The sequence below is a fragment of the Phoenix dactylifera genome, chromosome 18, assembly GCF_009389715.1.
Source record: "Phoenix dactylifera cultivar Barhee BC4 chromosome 18, palm_55x_up_171113_PBpolish2nd_filt_p, whole genome shotgun sequence".
NCBI classification, from domain to species: domain Eukaryota; kingdom Viridiplantae; phylum Streptophyta; class Magnoliopsida; order Arecales; family Arecaceae; genus Phoenix; species Phoenix dactylifera.
The window spans coordinates 2,643,348-2,661,475 of NC_052409.1; the positions used below are offsets into that span (position 1 = coordinate 2,643,348).

Here is an 18,128-nt window from a genome sequence, read left to right on the forward strand (position 1 = left end):
ATCGAATAAAGTTATGATGGCTATAACCTGCATGGTTAAGCAACCAAAAGATGCATATTTCAGAATATTTACAAGCATGAACTATGAAGCTGCGAACTGAGCGTCTTTCTTTATAGCAAAACACTCGGATGCGATCATATGATTTGGTGAGGCAGAGCTGTTATAAAAAAAAAAAAGCATTATGTTTCCGTAGATTAATCTATTGAGAATGAAATCAACATAGTCCCACAAGTTTCCTGGGTAAAAACTGCCGGACTGTTGCCTGCCGATTTTCTCTCAACGGCTCTCATATCAATTGTACAAAATGGCCGGCAACATTGCGCTAAACATCAAATTAATCAACGACCCCAGTTACAAGATTAATCTGAAGGGCACAGAAGATGAGGAGATTATTTCACGTACAAGGGAAGGAGTCGCAAATGCTGATAAAGGTCTCTAAGAGTTGTATTGGGAGTTGTATTGGAGGACTGCTGGAAAGGTAACATACAAGTTCCTAATGGATATACTGCCAAATTATATGTTCCGAAATTACCTAAAAATTTTGTAAAAAGAAACTATAATTTAAAAAATCAATAGTTTTAAGTAAATATTTAGAAAAGGGGAAAAGGTCCGTCATGATACCAAAGAAATTTCCTCCATAAGATATATTATAGGCTTGAGCATTCATGAAATACTAGAAGTTCACCACTGTGTTCGGTGTTTTCTACCTGCATCAGAAACAATCATATACAGAAGAACAGCAACCACACATGAGCTCAACCATGAGGGAATGCAAGAGATGGATGCCAAAGAATAGCTCCTGCAAAAACATCATTAAGGGAGCATGAGGAGCAGCACCTTAGGGAGATCTGCTCTTTGAGCCTCCTCTTCCAGCAAAATTAAACAAATATCCGAAGGTTCTGTCAAAGTGCGCCGTGAAAATATATCGAGCATGAAAATGTATTGAGAGCTCAAGCTGCAGCTTTTCAATACCTGCTAAACATGTCCTCACCCATCTCGCTTTCATCTTCGTATTAAAGCTAGGGCTTAAAGACTAACTATTTAAATCTTTGGATAATATCTCAGATTTAGGGTAAAGCAGTCAGAATTTTAATGACATATCTGAATAAGAAAGAGGTATTGCTCGCTGCCCACCAGGAGCAGCAAAGCAAACAAGACAGGGCTTGGCTAACTAATCAACTTATAAAAGAAAAAATACTGACAGAAAATTCAGCCCCAACACCATTAATATTCAGCTCCAGCAACAAAACATCTGCTACTGAATCATTGCCTGAATCTAGATTTGGCTCTCCTTGCCTCATCAGGTGTTGATGGAAACAGCTCCACATACCTCGACCCAATCGTCATCTTGTCCTTGCACATTGCCTTCTTCGCCTCTTCCGCTGATGGGAACTCCACATATGCCTCGCCAGTAGCCTTCCCATCTGGGCGGCATGCGATATGCACCTTATCTTCAGTCAGTTCAAACTCTGCAAAGAAGTCTACAATGTCAGCCTGGGTTGCAGAGTAAGGAAGCCCCCGAAGTTTAAGGACCTCTGTGTACTCCATCTGTGCTTTGTCTTCAAAGGATCTCTTTGGACGCGCTGGAGGTGAGCTCTGACGGTATTCGTTGTCAAAGCCCCCCCCATAGTTCACCTCAGCAGCAACCGCACTGTAATAGTCTTGTTTCTTGCACCGAAAGACCTCAATGTACCTGCGCCCCATGTTCTGCCTGTCCCTCTGGAGTGCAAACTCGGCTTGCATCGGCGATGGAAAAACAACAAAGGCCTCACCTGAGAAGCGCCCATTCTTGTTCACCAGAAGGCAGTCCACGATATCCAGCCCAGCAAAGAACTTGTAGACATCAAGATCATCACAGTTGAAGGGCAGGCCTCTCAGACGAACCACGGGGAAGTTGTAGATGCCACTGCTTCCACCACCGAAGCTGCCACTGTAGGGCTGGTAGAAGCTGCTGGCACCGAGTCCTGAAAAGTACGGGTTTGGCTCCATTGTCCGAGGCCTCTTCGAACCGGCATCGTAGCCATCCGAAGCACCCCCGCCACTCACTGCGAAGTAGGGATTTGATTCGATCATTCGTGGCCTCTTTGTTCCCTCGTACCCGTCCGAAACCCCCCCGCTTCCCATCATTGCCCTTCACGTTATCCATCCCAAGAAAAAGGAGATAGCACCCCCCAACACCCAATCCCCAATCAATAAACAGACCCAACCCACAAGTAAATTTTAAAATTAACTATCTAACAATTTCTCAATCAATTATCAAATAAACCACAAAAGGCAATGAAGAATTTCAATGGTTATATAGGATCAGTAAACTAAATAACACATGATCAGACAAAAGAAATACAAGCAACGGACGACTGCAAGCATGAATGAAGTTGTATATATCCTATCAAAAGGAACAGATTTTTTTACCAGATGATGCTGCACAACAAATTCTGCTATGACCCATTTAACCTAATTACCAGAGAATGAGATTAAGCAACAAGAAACAAAAGTCAAAAGACAAGATACCACCAGAGAGCATGTGGGATGCACGCAGAACAACAGAAACAACATAGGATGCAACAATAAAGTATGTACAACTGAAAGGGAATACCAAGAGATTATGATCCAGGTCTAAAGAGCAACTCTTGATGACAAAAGTTGCAGGACAACATATCCCAGAACCCAAGATGACACCAACTTCTTAAAAGCCCTTTCCTCCCACACTAGGCAAGTTGATTGCAATGCTACAATCTCATGATAGTAAATACTGTTTAAACCAAAATATGAAAGGGAAAGAAGAGAGTGGATGTGATTACAAATCATTTCAAATGTGACATCAGCTTTATTCAGGTAGGAATGGCAGACACACACAGTTGACGATCTTTCATATAAGTTACTTATGATGACCTGTTGCATGTAAGATATTTCATTCTCTAATGATTAGAAAGCGTGTGAATCCCATAAACCTAAAACCTAAAAGAAAGCTGAAACGGTCTGAATCCTCAACTTCACATGACTTGAAAATTTCCCCGTCTTCCACAAATCTCTGGTGACATCCTTCCAACCAATAACTTCTCATTAACTCCCTAAAAAAATTCTCCATCATCCTGCAATTTTGTGTATATCTACCCAGCTTAATTAAATTAATACATCCAGATGGCTCGACAATATAAAATAATTAAATTCCAAAATCTTGGCATCATTTCTGCAACTTACTGTTTGACGTAACCCTTCAGTTTTTTTTTTGTTCCAAGCTTGAATATTGTCAACAGAGCTGCTCTCATTTCAAACTTTAGAAAAGAACTAGATGAAAACTGGTTTATGCAGCACACATGATTTTTTCGAAGATCGTTTGAATAAACTCACAGAGAAGCATTCTAATATTTTACACCTCAACTTTGCTTCCCAATTACCCAATTATGTGATTTCTCCAATCCAAACATCAAAATAAGTACACTTTTCATTATGTGAGCGAGCAAGTGTCTGTGCGTGAGAGAGAGAGAGAGATGAGAGAGAAAACCAAACTAATGGCTTTTAATTATTTTATATCAATTGTTAGAACAGTAGTAGAACTGAAAAGGATTTATGGTCTTTGACAAATACAATATAGAATCATCATATCCAATCCAATGATCATTATGATGGGACTTACTGCATGAGCCACATAGCGATCAAACCACTAAGATGAGAAAAAAAAAGAAGGAACACAATCTATGAATGTCACAATGCAGCTGAAAAAATGGTCCAACTACAGCAATGTGCACAAAATAGATCCCGCCAGGTTTGATTAGATATGCAGGAGAATCAAATACAGCTATCCCAAGTGTATAACATTTGCTGCAAGCAAATCCATGGAACCATGATCCCAAAGCCACAAGAATACATAACTATTACATTCAAAATTCATCAAGGAGTTGCTTGGTCGTTTTTCTGCATTTAAACTAAGCTCTTCTCTAATTTGGTGGTTCCCTACTAATTAGGCAGAAAACAGAGTGATGGAATAATATAGAACCAAATAAACAGAAACTTTAATAGCATCCCCCAAACTTCTATGTTTGTTAACAGAAAACTCAACAATCCTTTGAGATAATTACAGATTTGAAGAAAAGGACACAAGGAAATCACTTAGTGGAAGGTACAAAATCAGGGTATATCATCATCTAAAAGGACAGCGAATAGATCCACAGATGAGGAAGTCTCTTGCGTAGTTTTCTGGTCATGAACTCAACTTTTATCCTATATCCAGTCCAAAATATCTAGGATCAGTTCTAAACATTTGATCAAAGCAAAGACTTAATTAAAAACAGCCCCTTATTTGCTTCATTTAGTCACTGACGTCACATTCAAGAAACCATTTTTGAGGCAAAACAGTATCAATCTGGTTCCTCGGAAGCAAAGAGCAAAAGATGTCGTTCAAGGCAATGGATGACTAATAGACAAAACTTTGTCATAGTGAGATGTAACGAAATTTAATCAGGAACAAAAATATGATGTTTGAAGGCATAAAAGACTCTAATGGCTATGTACAAAGGCAAGTAGACAGGTAAGTTTTATACCTTAAAGAAAACATGTGAACCTATTCTCAACGACGATTCTTACATCTTCAAGGAAATCCTTGCCAGTTCTGTGGAATTAGAACCAGAAAGGGATCAAATCAGTTGGCTTCATATCTTGCCCATTCCATACAGCTAAACAAAAAGGCTATTTCAGTCAAGCTGCTAGATCCCATCAGAAATATAAAAACCTAGTACGTCAAAAACCTGTTCTTATATCTAAGCAGATGTTAAGAGGTTTTAGCCAAGAAGGTCAATCCAGACATTTCACATAAATCATTTGCATTTCCTTGGACATTAAAAAAATTGAAGAACTTGGCTGCTCAAAGATAGCATAATGTGTTCCTTTTTCTCCTTCCAATTCTTTATTCCTTCTTAGTGCCCTCATCTTATCCAGACTAAAGTTCTGTCACTATTGGACGAATGTAGCTTGACCATAATAAAATAAAACATATTCAGTGACCATAACATTAAGTAATTGATGAAGCTCTCAGTGTGTCCCAATGGTGAAAACACTATAAAGATACTCTTCCTAGCCCCCCTCTCAACCTTTAGCTTCAGTCTCAAAATTTCATTTATTTCTCCAATTAGAATAGCATAGTCACCTTCACAAGATGGACAGAAGTACAATTATTTTCCACTTCCAATATAGACCACTTTTATCCATCTATAGCTGGAAAGAAGTCTTAGCTCTTGTCATGATATCATCAAGCAGACCACATACTAAAAAGGGGTATCCATGTCTTGCGTCTTTTCATATTTACATGTCAAATGAAAAGCAAAGCTCACTAAGAAGTTCAAGGGGCTGCCCATGGAAATAGGTTTTCATGTACACACACATACACCATGCCCACTTAGAATTGAAGAAGTTGCATGTGTTGGAAATGAGGAAAAAGAAAGGGCTTTTTTAGGAAGAGGGGGGGGAGCCTTCAGAGAGGTTCCAACCATATCTCATGGTGCAATTGCATTTCAAGGTATCAAGGGCCCACTGAAGAAGTTTGTAAGCACAGCTGGGAGAAGGACGTATCCAATGTCTTCCAAATAGGCCATGTCCATAAATTATTAGCAGCCAACTTTTTAAGGCAAGTTGTCAATCTCTCCAGCAAATTGTCCATCTACATTTGTTGCACTCGTCTCATCCTTTAAGCCAATCTAGGATGCACATACGTCCCATACGAAAACTCTTCAGATCAGGTCTCATATATCAAGTGCATGTTATTTTGGGGAAAAAGATATGACTGAATGCAATATTCCAACATTTAAAACTCTTTATAATGTAGTTAAAATAGGTACATAGACAATCATGCATGACCAAACGTATGTCATATGTACATATACAGATACATATCTAAATAATTTGATTGAAAACAAAACTACTAAATCAACTAAAGGTCCCAAACAACACAAATGCTTTGAAATGATTACCTGTTTTCTTGAATTGTTTGTTTTCTCCTTTTTTTGATGTTTTCAATATTTAAGTCTTATTTTTAAGCCAAAATTGACAAATTCAAAGCAAACTCATATTTAACTTGAAACCAAGGCTTTCTTTGTACAGAAATTTTGTTTTCAAAATTAAAACCAAGTTTTTGAACTTATTTCTTCCCTAAAAAACTTGACACAAAACCTAGAAGATTAGTGGGAAGGAAACCTTCCCTGTTGGATGCAAAACTTACCATGTCTGGATATGTTCTTGTAACAATAAGAGCAACAAAATCCCCAACTTGGTGGGGCCTTAACAGATGACCAAAATAGCTAATTCATATAAATCAAATCAAGCTAATAGTGCTAACCATCGTAAACAAGAAACCACGTGCATCTAACAAGCATAATCACATGCAAAAGTATTGCCAAGATCTTGCACAGTCCACACAATACAACCAATGACCAGTAACCCTCAATCTGCAGCACATCACACAATATCATGTATCTCACCACCAAATCATACCTCAAGCCTCGCCATGCTTCCCCTTATTACCTCTTGCAAGTGGTGAGCAGTATTTTTAAAATCAAATAGGTTTAAGCCCCTTCAGTCTATGAAATTAAGACGGTTTCAGTCATTCAAAGAACGAACACGAAACCAATGAAGAAAGTTTAAGAACTTTGCCCATCCGCAGCTCAATCTAGTCACAAAGAATCAAACTCCAAGAGAGCTACTTCGCTGCTCTTCTTTTTTCCCCAAAGGCATCATACCATGGCGACAGGCATGTCTGGAGCACAATGATATTTTTTTCCCCTCTAAATCAACATGAACCCACCATCAATCTGTCTCCAAAGCCCTCTAACCCTACATCCTAAAAGCTCTCCCAAAAATATTAGACAACCACCCGCTCCCGCACCCTTTCGTCCAAAAACCCTAACCCTAGGTCCCATTCAGACCAACATCACAAATTCATATGAAAATACACAAAGAACTCGAACAAACCAGAATCCATATGATTAAAAAAGAAAAGAAAGAAAAGGAAGCATAAAAAGAACAAGAGAAAGATCAAACAAAAACCTCATGAGAGACAAATCAGAGAAGCAAGCAATTTCGCACGAAGACAAAGAACTAGGGTTAGGGTTTCCTCGACTTACCCCCTAGATCCATACATGGTCGTCGCTCGATGAATTCCCTTCCAACCCAACACCAACAGCCGCACTCGTCGTCGTTGCCGCCTTCGCCTCCCCGCTTCTCCTCCTCAGAAGGAGACTCCCAAGAGATCTGTAGAGAGGGAACGAAAGAGAGGAGAAACAGCCAACCAGGTGGCGCGCTCAAAAAAGGCAACCCTAATCTCGCTTTTATAATTTCATTTCCCTGTTCGAAATTTTTTGTAGTCATTGACCAACTTACCAAAATAGCCTTCTTTAAGTGCCGAGACTGCAAGGGCTTTATCGTAATTTTTGTTTGGCTGTTGTGAGTGGACGGTTATTGATGAGATTATACTCTTGATTTAGAGTGAGGGCGGTCCAGTGGACCAGCACCCGCTTACGAAATATCTCAAGACTAGTGAGAGGGTTTGACTTATTCTGAACCTCTCATATTTATAAAAAAATAAAAAATGTTACTGATTGAGTTACCTTCTATACTACATATTATTTAGAAATTTTTTTTTGAAAGGATCTTGGATGCATTTTTTTTCTTTCTGTCAATCACTTTTTTTTAATCTTTTTAAGTCGTCATTGTATCAAAAAAAAAAAAAAAAGCTCCCCGTATTTTAGGTGAGCCGTTCAATGTACAGGAACATTGTAGATAAATAAAATTACTATAAAATTCATCTTGTGAAATTTTTATTTAAAAAATATTTAATCATTACTTTATAACTTTTTGTACGGTTTTGCCTCTAGGTGTAAAAGGAGGAATGCCTATTTACCGACTCGTGGTATATGTTCTGAACATCAAATACTCATATGCTTGAGCTATCGAAATTATTGAAGGACCTGTAGAATAACATCCTGCAAAAAAAAAAAAAAGCAAAAGCAAATAATAAAAAAGTCCACTTCCTACTTTGTTAACCCTTTTTCCAGAATAAAAGATTTTTCTACTGATTTGATAAAAGATTTTTGATCCAATCAAATTTTCTTTTATTGGTACGTCGTAGTATTATGCTTCATAGGGAGAGATAAGATGATAAATCTGCTAGTTATCCAAACTATTTTTGTTGACCAGACCTTTAATACTTTGTTGACACCTACAGTAATACCATATCTTAGTTATGTTAACTCTTAAGCTTGAAGATTAGAGCAATATGATTTGTCTTGGGTGCACAGTTGGATGAAAATAACGAGCTAGTGTAGACTGTATCTCTGTGTAGATTGTCTCATCCTTCTATGCAATCTTATGTCTCATATTGACCAAATACTTCTAAGGAACTCTAAAATCTCTCCCTCACTCCCTCCCTCTCATGGTTGTTGTTCAATATAGCAACAGTCCACCCACACGATACCATAAGTAGAACTGGAGAGAAACAAGGCAGAGACAAGTCTACATGGTGACTGACAAACAAATGTGTGGAATCATAGAGGATATGTTAATAATTACAGGAGCAGCTGGGGAGGTTCATGATGTCCAATGATCTGAAGTAGGAAACATCTTGCAGTAGCAAATACATGTATGCAATTTTTGCTCGCCTAGAACATGGTTTTTGCTAAGGAAATGTTGACTGATTAATACAAAGTAGCACCACGAAGGATTGGACTAAAAGATAACAATGGTTATTTAACACAACCAAGAGGGTGAAAAAATATATTGCAACTATAAGATCCTTCAAAATAGTATTTTGGGGGAAAATGCATATATAACTTTCAACGTAACATAACTAGAAACCAGCTCACATGATGAAGGAATAATAAACTCGAGTTAGCAAACCTAATGGAGAAACCTCACCTAAAATGCCCCAAATAATACCTGTACCTAACTAGTTTCGAGAACAGCAAATTACATGAATCAACCTGATGCATGCTCTGAAGTCATGAAATTCTATATTTCAGATTCACTGGAAAGGGATGACAATTCAAATTTATTTTATGCAAGCGTGCTACGTTGAAAACTCTGAAATTCTACAAAATGTTCCCGTCCAAGATGAAGACTAGAAATCTTTAATGACACACCACTCCCCATCTTTTGACTGAAGAAAATTGCCCAGTTCAAGGAGGGTGAAGAAACGAAAGATGGAGCAAGCAGAGATTACATATCTAGAGCACATACCAACCTCCCAAAATCTGGATCAAAAATTACAAATATATACTGGGCAAGCAAAGTTTTTAGGATTTAATCATGAAAAAAAAAATTGACAGCTTTTGACACAAAAACTTGCTAACTTGAGTAGCTAAAAGCAGCCATGGTATTATGCCAACCTGCATTTAAAATTTTGAGTTAGTAAAATGATTCGAAGTTTAGACACAAGACAGCTCTATATGTCTTCAAATGAAAACTGCTACGTGGATAAGGAGTAAATCTCTACCATGATTTGACCGGTGACAGCATCTCCAGATCTACAGGACAGGAACCTCCCTGCCAAGAAACACAAGAAACATTAGTTCTTGCACATCAGAGCATGTACAGAATGCATGTGTGCGTGCTTATGTATATGTATTTCAAAAGAAGCAGCAACATCCAGAATATTTTCACCAGATAGCACCAGCTGGCATTTGTTCTCTCTTTATAAGGGGAAAAAAGCAGGACATTGGAGAATGATCATGCATAGCTTTTTTAAGTTAAAGGAAATCAAAAAAAAAATGCAGACATAAGCTACTTATTGAGAATGATGATAAATAATGAATTCAGTAAAGTACAAAGCATGTTAAAGGAGCTTGGTAGTAATACAACAGCAACAATGCCCGAAACCCGTAACAAGAGCTATTTCATGAGGTGCATGCGATGAAGGTTAAGTGTTTGACAGTAACAGGGGCGGCCCAATATATTTGGAGGCCTAAGGCAAATCCAATGAATGAGGCCTCTTTTTTTTAATAATATTTTTTTTAATAAATATAAAATATTTAAAAAAATGATATAGAAATAGATAGCTATCAAGTATACTATTTCAATAAAGATATATAAATTTAATAAAAATAGGTAAAAAACTTTTTTAATTTAATATAATTTTTAAATAAAAGTAAATAAAAGTAATTGCTCGAAAAGAAGGGCCATGAAACTGATTAATTAACTAAGATAATGCTTGACAATAGTATTTATCATGTCAAGCAAAAGCCGAATAGGAAGTGGTTATCTCATGCCACTTCATTGTCAAGGTAATAAAAAAATTGCACCTCTCTATAAGAGAAAGTAGGGGCATTATGGGAAATTCACTCCATCCAATAAATAAAAGTCCCATCCCACCGTCTCCCCTTCAAGTGAGTACCCAAGCAGCAACTGCAACATCACAGCACAGCAACCATTCAACTCCCTCTAGCTCCTTTTCTCTCTCTACCACCCAAGAGGGGAGAAGAAACCGAGAGGAGAAAATTAAAAGAATCTCCACCCTCCAAGAAGTCCATCTCCGATCCCCCTATCTTTCTTCCCGATGGCCCAGCTGGATCAGGAGTAATGTGAGGGAAGGAAAACCAAGACCAAAACCAAAAAAGAGAAGGGATGAAAGATAAGAGTGGAAGACGAAGGGGGGAAGACGAGAATGGAAGGAATGAGTATTTGTATAGCTGCAGCATCTTCCGGTGGGGGCCTTCGCTAGGCCGGGGGCCTTAGGCGACCGCCTCAGTCGCCTAAGGCTCGAGCCGGCACTGGACAGTAAGGATTTCTTGTCTTCAACATGTATGCAGGGAACCTGACCAAGTGGCTGGCTAGATCAACAAAGAAGGCCAGATGGAATTTGGTAGAAGAATTTGTGCATACACAAACACACATGCATGCACATGCAGACACAAAGAACCCGCTCAAGCATGAATGCATGACAAGACCGCACAAATTAATTAGAATGTTACCTGCTTGCCCACATAGGCATCTAAAAGAAAGCTCACGAAGAGCATAGTCAAAATTAAAGGAGATGTCAATGTTATGCTTAATAAATCTCGTAAACCCTCTCCCAAGTCATTTAATGCGTTTAATATCCTAATATGATTTCCATTGTTATGATGTAGAGAACTGCCAAGATTTTAAAAGCATTATTCTGATCATTTCTGTAGACAGTATTGACACTTCCACAAGTGTCAAAATCAGAGTTTTTCTTCTAAAAAATCATGCCACAAATGGCAGCAACAAGGCAAGAACCATTCCCCTCTCATGCTGGTTGTATTATTAAAGTCTACTTATAGGTTAACATCAAAGAAAAGTGTTGGACCATAGCATCAACCACTCTTATGAATAAATTAATTTGCATACCATAAAATTTATTACAAGATTTCTGCAAAATATAAGCAATAACTTTCCCTTGATGAAATTGTTCATGATGGTTATTCTCAGAGGAAATAAAAGAGCTAGATCACCCAGTGAATATTATCCTTCTTATGCTTTTATCCACACAAAATACAATTATTTCGTCTTGAAGTGCATATTACTATAATAGCATTGATCCCACAATTATGAAATTGTTATGAGCACTTCAAACTGAGTTAAAGCCAGATGGATGATATTTTTCCACCAAAGCAATTTTGTAAACTTCTGTTGATTAAGTTTTTTCAAAAAAAGTAAAAGCAGACAAGAATTAGATGCTAGTTACCTAATCAAGCACAGGTTAATGAGACTCATATCACAATGTCCAGGTTACTATTTTCCTTGAGCACTAACTATACTCAAGGTTAGATTTGGCTACTCTTTGCACCCTGAAATCTATATGATGAAATGGCTTGTCAGCCTCTCAAAATTATCCAAAACTTCTAGCTCTTCTTAACAACATCACCAAACTGCAAGCAGCCAATCCTCCCTGTATTTACAGGTGGAAATGGTTCTTAAAGTTAGGATAGAGTACGTACTGGAGAAGTGATTGGGGAAGTTTAACAGGAAGAAGACACGGACATAATGATAACTCCTCAACATAATGCAGATAGATAATGATTTGTTGTTAACAATTACCAACTAAATAATATAAAAATTTACTGAAATGTGACAAATCATTATCATATGACAGGATATAATTTATAAAAATGAAATGATGTTCTTCATGCTACCAAAAATTTGCAGAGAACAGTCTGTAATGTAAATTTCCAAAGTAAAGAAAAAGGCCTGTGAAGTTTGCTACCAAAAGGCTGCAAAAGATGTTGCGGAACTGCTGCAACTGGAACACCCCAGAAATGCCAAATAAGTCCAGCATATAATATTACCTACCAGAACCAACGAGTGAAACAATCTTTCAATCCTCAACAACCAAGAAAGCACAGAAACAATTACATGCATCAAAATGTACCTTAAGAACCAGCAGGGCTCTTGCAAACATATCATATGACCACTTCTTCTCCTTGCTGTACTCCTCATGTCCTGTACTTGACTAAGAGTAGTCATTCTCTACTTAAACAAATAGAATAACGAAATGGAGGCAGAGAATATGATTTCTAACATATAGAAATGTCGTCATGAAATGACAGGACTTTTTTGACTCAAATTGAAGGATTCTTGGCATATTAATTAAAGGAGGGGGGAGAAGGGGAAGGGGGGCAGTGCTGAAAATTTATCAAAGAAGATGCTATGTTATCACCATTAAATGCCCGCAAAAGTAACATTGTACTTGATAAGAAAATTATAAAGGAGAAAGAGAGAATTTCCAAAAGGATGGAACAGGACGTAACTACAAAATGTAAGCCAGCTACTGCAGACCATTTTGTCTCCCCTCACCTCCACCACAGCATGAAGACCTACCATCTTCTTGGAAATATGGCAAACATGAAAGCAAGTCATTAAAGGAGGCCACAAGATCATTTATTTTGGCCACAAGCACAGATTTGTTTCTAAGGTTTATGCTCAACAGATAAGTGTACTTAAAATCACCATTCACAATATGTTATACATGACCTGGCTGCTTAAATGTTCACTCATTCTTTAATGTGTAGGCCTCCATTTAATTTGATGCTTTGTTAACTATAAGACCTGGGAAGACGAGCAAGTAGTCCCTCAGAAGTCAGAACTCTGACACAAAAAGGAAACAGATTTCAAAGGGAGATACCAAATCAATCTTTACCGAATCAATATGCAGTGGCATTCATCTCAATTTAGGTGTATCTTCCTGTAAAGGAATTCTTCCAACCAATCAACATTGACGAACTCTTTGAAGAATTGATCATCTGCTTAATGACTCCATATGATGTCAAGGATTTGTCTTCAAACAAGTACACATTTTATTTACTCTGGAACTTCTGGAAAGATCACTCTTGCATAGAGCCTCAATCTCTTACCTAAATAAAAAATATACCGAAACACATCTAACTGCTGTAGTGAACAGAAAGAAGAATACTGGTTGGTTTTTTTCTCCCTTACGTAGCATGTAGAAGGATGTAAAAACAACTTTTGACAGAACATTTTATTACACCCCAAGGATCTAAAAGTTACATGCAATATAAACCAGAGCAATATATAGTCAGAATTAATGGAGATGTCAAATTGTTTTCCATGCCATTTCCCATTCTGTGATGTCTCCCACATGTTTAGATTTTTTGATTTTTGAAAAACCAAAACAACTTTGTTTCTGCTACATGTTTCGTAAGAGACAAATCATAAGAAAGGCACTGCCAAACTGCCATGTCCAATAATCACAAAAAAAACGCATAAAATTAGTAGTTATAAGTCTAGACATGTAAAAAAAAAAAAAAGAAATGTAACAAGAAGCAGATGCATCTTCATTTCATAGCCATATTACTTATTATAACTAATTAACTAAACATTTATTGTTTAAATTGTCTAGTCACAATTCATAATTCTAAAAAGATAAACAAATAATGAGCTAACTAAAGCCACATGGTGCATGCACTACCAGAATAAACTACAAAGATGCATTTAAGTATTCATGTTATAGTGGACCTATGCAGAATTAAGGACTCTTGATATGTTACCATCGTTGAATTATTATTCTTGACTGTTAACAAAGTCGCTTTTGTTTGCATAAGAGAATATAACAATCATATAAAAAAATCTTTAAAACCCAAATTAGACCAATCGCATTTACATAGTCAGAAGATTTTGAACATAATTGCATGATTGTCTCTATATTACTACAGTTTAAGACAATAACGGCAACATCTTACCCAAAAGGTCGAAATAGTCCAAAAATGGACCCACTAAGAATTTCTCAGCATGCCAACACCTACTAACAATGTGATGCATGCCAACCGTAACAATGATAGGCCCTAATGTAAGTTGAGCTTCATAACAGCTATGTGATTTTTCATTGAATGAGAAGAAGTATGCCCCTTCCAAGTGCACAAAGTCGAAGATTGAACCATACAGTGTACAACTTTCAAAATAATTCAGCAAATTATATAATTACTTCATTATGACTTCATAATTCTACCCACAACAACTTTTTCTTTATCCGAACTGATCAACCATTTAAAAAACAACAAAGTTCTAATTCACATACTTTTAGACAGCTCCTTCTCTTTAGCTGCAGCCGCTCGTTTAAGTTTTACAACCTGAGCAAATGTGGAGGGCCTGCAAATCACAAACAAAACCACTGGAATGCATCTCCCGCATATGCGATGCATGCTTAATAAAGCTTGATGAAAAATGCATGAAAATGAATGCTCATTGTCTAATTCGACATCTAAGATGTATAGAGAGGTGAGTAAAAGAAGGATCGTAATCAAACTTTATGCTTGTTAACCTCATAAAGTGTAAAACAAGGACATCTTTTAGAGAGATTGAATCACCTACATTGATAATTTGCCTGCCTCTTTTAAAAGTTGCTCGATTTCTTGTCGCAGTTGAAATTCTTCATTGCTTCTTAATCCTCTCTGGAAAGAAAATCACAAGACTTTTAATAGGGAAATACTCAACAAAAACTCACTCAGAAAGGGGTCAACTTAACAGTATCAAGATTTGAATATATCCTCACACAATTAGAAATGAAAATGACATAAGTTCTTCAAAATGGAAATTACCGTACGAGATAGGGGAGATAATTTCTTGTATTGAGTAACAACATCTGACACTTATAGAGGCATATATAATGAAAGAAAGGGCTTGGGAGAAGGAAATATTAAAATATCTGCAGAAAAAAAGAAAAAGAAAGAAAGAACTCTACTGACAGATTTTTAAAAAACATATGAGATGCTTCAAACAACCAACTGCAAGCAACAAAGGCTGCAAATTGCATAATAAATGCTGGTCTCAAATTCATGTTGCACCAATCAAAAAAAGATAGAACAATCAATAAAAAGATGGATTTGTGTACTAATTTATTTGAAAAATGTCTGCACTATTAGAGTGTTTGGCCTGTAGGGACGATAGCTGGGACTTGAAATCAAATATGGAATTAAGTTTCTTGTTTGTGTTTCTCTGTTAGCCAAACAAATTGAATTCATGGCTATAATTTGTAAACCCCTGAAAAAGACCCAGGAGAATAAGAAGATCATGCTCATTGCATATTTAAAACTATAAGAGAGACTCCTATTTGTTTCAAATTACTAACAAATAGTTAGGAAGATTTAAATAAACTTGGATGGAAGTTTTTTGTTCTAAGGGATGCAAGGAGCTTCTTCCTTGCATAAATGGAGCTTAGGAATTTGTAAAGTAAAACTAAATGTCTGGGATGAAGCTGGTTCTTTATGGTATGGCTAGCCCATATGCTCCTAATTTACAGTGAAAAATAGATAAAATCACTTATATTAATTTGAGATAGTAAAATATGATGATGCCTGGAAGAATAACAACTCAACAACACCATTATCTTATTAGATTAAACATTTACTAGTACACCTTTCACTCTAAAAAGAAGAAGAAGAAGAAGATTGAAGAGTCTAGCATTTCAGATAGCAATTGCTCTCTTACTTGCATGTCAATTAGTGAAGACATTAAAATTTTAAAGATATCCCCTATCCCTGATAATATGCTGAAAATCTAAGACCTCAAATATCTCGGAGGAGGTTTCCTTTTCTAGTGATGACTAATAACACCATGTGAACACATCAATATGCCACCCAAACATCGAGCCTCTACCAGAAAAGTACCTTGGAAATAATTTTCCTGACAAAATTTTATTGTTATTTCAACTTATCAGTGTGACACAGACAACAAACAAATTCCTCGATTAGTGATTCCAGCCTTTCCATTAAGATGCCATGCCTCAAACCTGTAGTCAACAAGAATTTTTTTTGACGGAGCAATCCAATCCAACATAGATACAATTAAGCTCAACATTCCCAGTTTTAATTGTTATATGCACCTCTAACATGCCTAAATCCTTATATAAGCGACTTTACGCATCTGCAAGATTGCAACTAGATTTAGAAGCCAAAAGAATACACGTTTTATCACGGTTTCATACTAAAATTCCATAAAATGGATCGGATTACAAGGTATTAGGTTTTTTTTAATAGGGACAACAAGAGAAGCCATTCCAAGAACCCGGTCTCCAGATCTAACGCTAGCATGGAAGAGAGAAAAAAAAAACGACGAGACTCCACTAAAAGCATCAAATTAAGCTCCTGGGGATCCAACTTTCCCTTGTAAAGAGTGGAGGCAACGCGGTAATTGACGGGAGTAGAACAATTCGACGCGAAGAGAGAGAAAGATCCGACAGGAACTCGTCGAAGCGTTGGGGATCCGATTACCTTTCTGAGGAACTCAACAAATCCATCGAGGAGTTGCAGAAGAACGACGAGGAGGAGGATGGAAAGAGGGGAGAGAGGGTCGCCGTCGCCGGGGGTTCCGCCGCCCATCGTCGTAGCCGCGGGGGAGGGGATCCGTTATCGGGTCGACAGGAGCGGAGCCTCCGGTTCATACCCTCACGGCGGCTCGTTGGGCGGATGGACGGCGGATCAGAGGAAAGTAGAAAAAGCCCGGATAGGCGGTCTAACGGTTTTCAAATTACTCTGCTGGTTCTGACCCGGTAGGGAAGCGTTTAGTTTGCTTCCCCGTGAAACATCCCGGTCCAAAACTCCAGTGCTCGTAGGCTCAAGGGCTGGTTTGGTTCACGAGAAGCAGTATGGTTTGGTTCGCGGGAAGCATTTTTTCTTCTAGAAATATGATTTTGGCATATTTGGTTGACCATGAAAAAATAACAAATTTCTAAATTGCTTATGTTTGGTTGGCCATCCATTTTTCTAGGAAAGTTATGTATAATTTCTATTATGCCTTTAATAAAAATTAGATTTTTAATGCCTCTTTAATGCTGAAAGAACTTTTTGGAAAAAAGTAAAAATGGAGTGATTCCTGCCTCATGGAAAAGTAACTTTCCCATATTTCTCGTGGAAAAGATTTTTCCATGAAATGTGAGAATCATATTTTCATGGGAATACAACTTTTCCTTCTCTCTTATTTGAAAACTCCAACCAAACAAGAGGCATCTCATTACTTTCATGTTGACCACACTTTCCTCCCTTCTTTCCTTGCAAACCAAACGAGCCCAAATGTAACAAAATTTTTGCTTCTTTCTTAGCTAAAGAAGCTTGTCGAGCCCTACTAATTTATGAGTCAGTTTAATGAGGTCAAGCTTGTCTCGTCTCGTGATTGAATGAGCTCAATTCAGCTTAGTATTGAACCGGGTCTACAGCATCCATGAACAGCTATGTCCATTTATGGTCCTATCTTTTGCCTGTATAGCAAAACCTCATGCCTGAATTTTGATATTTGAGCTTGATATATTAAATTTTCTTTCGTAGTGAAATGGACTGCTTCAAGAAGTATTCATTTTTCTTAGAGAGGTTATTGATCATAGCTTTATCTACTACATTTGCAAGGTTTTATCCATGAATTGATCAAGGCTTGAATAGTGCAAGCTTAACTGCATATTAGCATGGCAATGTTCATCTTTGCATTATTGTATAATTGTCACATTTCGAGCATCTTTAATGCTCTCCCATTTCAGATGTAATTTCAATCCATGGTTCCTTTTTGAGCATTACTAAGTAGATCCCTATATTGTCTGGTTCCTTAGGTAACTCCCTAACAATTCATGTCTCACATATTGGAGATTGGCCTGGTGTCTATAAATGATAAGAACACGTATTGGAACT

General features: G+C 37.3%; 2 protein-coding genes across 3 annotated transcripts; both read right to left on the reverse strand.

Moving 5' to 3' along the window:
- Positions 1–1,022: 1,022 nt before the first annotated feature.
- Positions 1,023–7,446, reverse strand: LOC103723237 (heterogeneous nuclear ribonucleoprotein H2-like). 2 transcript variants are annotated; one of them, XM_008814093.4, is made up of 2 exons: positions 7,113–7,346; positions 1,023–2,045 (listed from the first exon to the last, which is right to left on the reverse strand). In XM_008814093.4, exons 1-2 carry the CDS (start codon positions 7,123–7,125, stop codon positions 1,264–1,266), a joined length of 795 nt encoding a protein of 264 aa, XP_008812315.3. In that variant the 5' UTR covers positions 7,126–7,346; the 3' UTR covers positions 1,023–1,263. The 2 variants fall into 2 exon arrangements, with proteins under 2 accessions (XP_008812315.3, XP_008812323.2); XM_008814101.3 differs by having other exon boundaries at positions 1,264–2,131; positions 7,113–7,446.
- A 1,572-nt stretch (positions 7,447–9,018) lies between these two features.
- Positions 9,019–16,945, reverse strand: LOC103723247 (guided entry of tail-anchored proteins factor 1-like). The gene is made up of 7 exons (XM_008814113.4): positions 16,725–16,945; positions 14,827–14,906; positions 14,534–14,604; positions 12,371–12,441; positions 12,206–12,287; positions 9,479–9,528; positions 9,019–9,371 (listed from the first exon to the last, which is right to left on the reverse strand). The coding sequence occupies exons 1-7, from the start codon at positions 16,830–16,832 to the stop codon at positions 9,279–9,281; spliced, it is 555 nt and encodes a 184-aa protein (XP_008812335.2). The 5' UTR covers positions 16,833–16,945; the 3' UTR covers positions 9,019–9,278.
- Between the last annotated feature and the right edge of the window lie 1,183 nt (positions 16,946–18,128).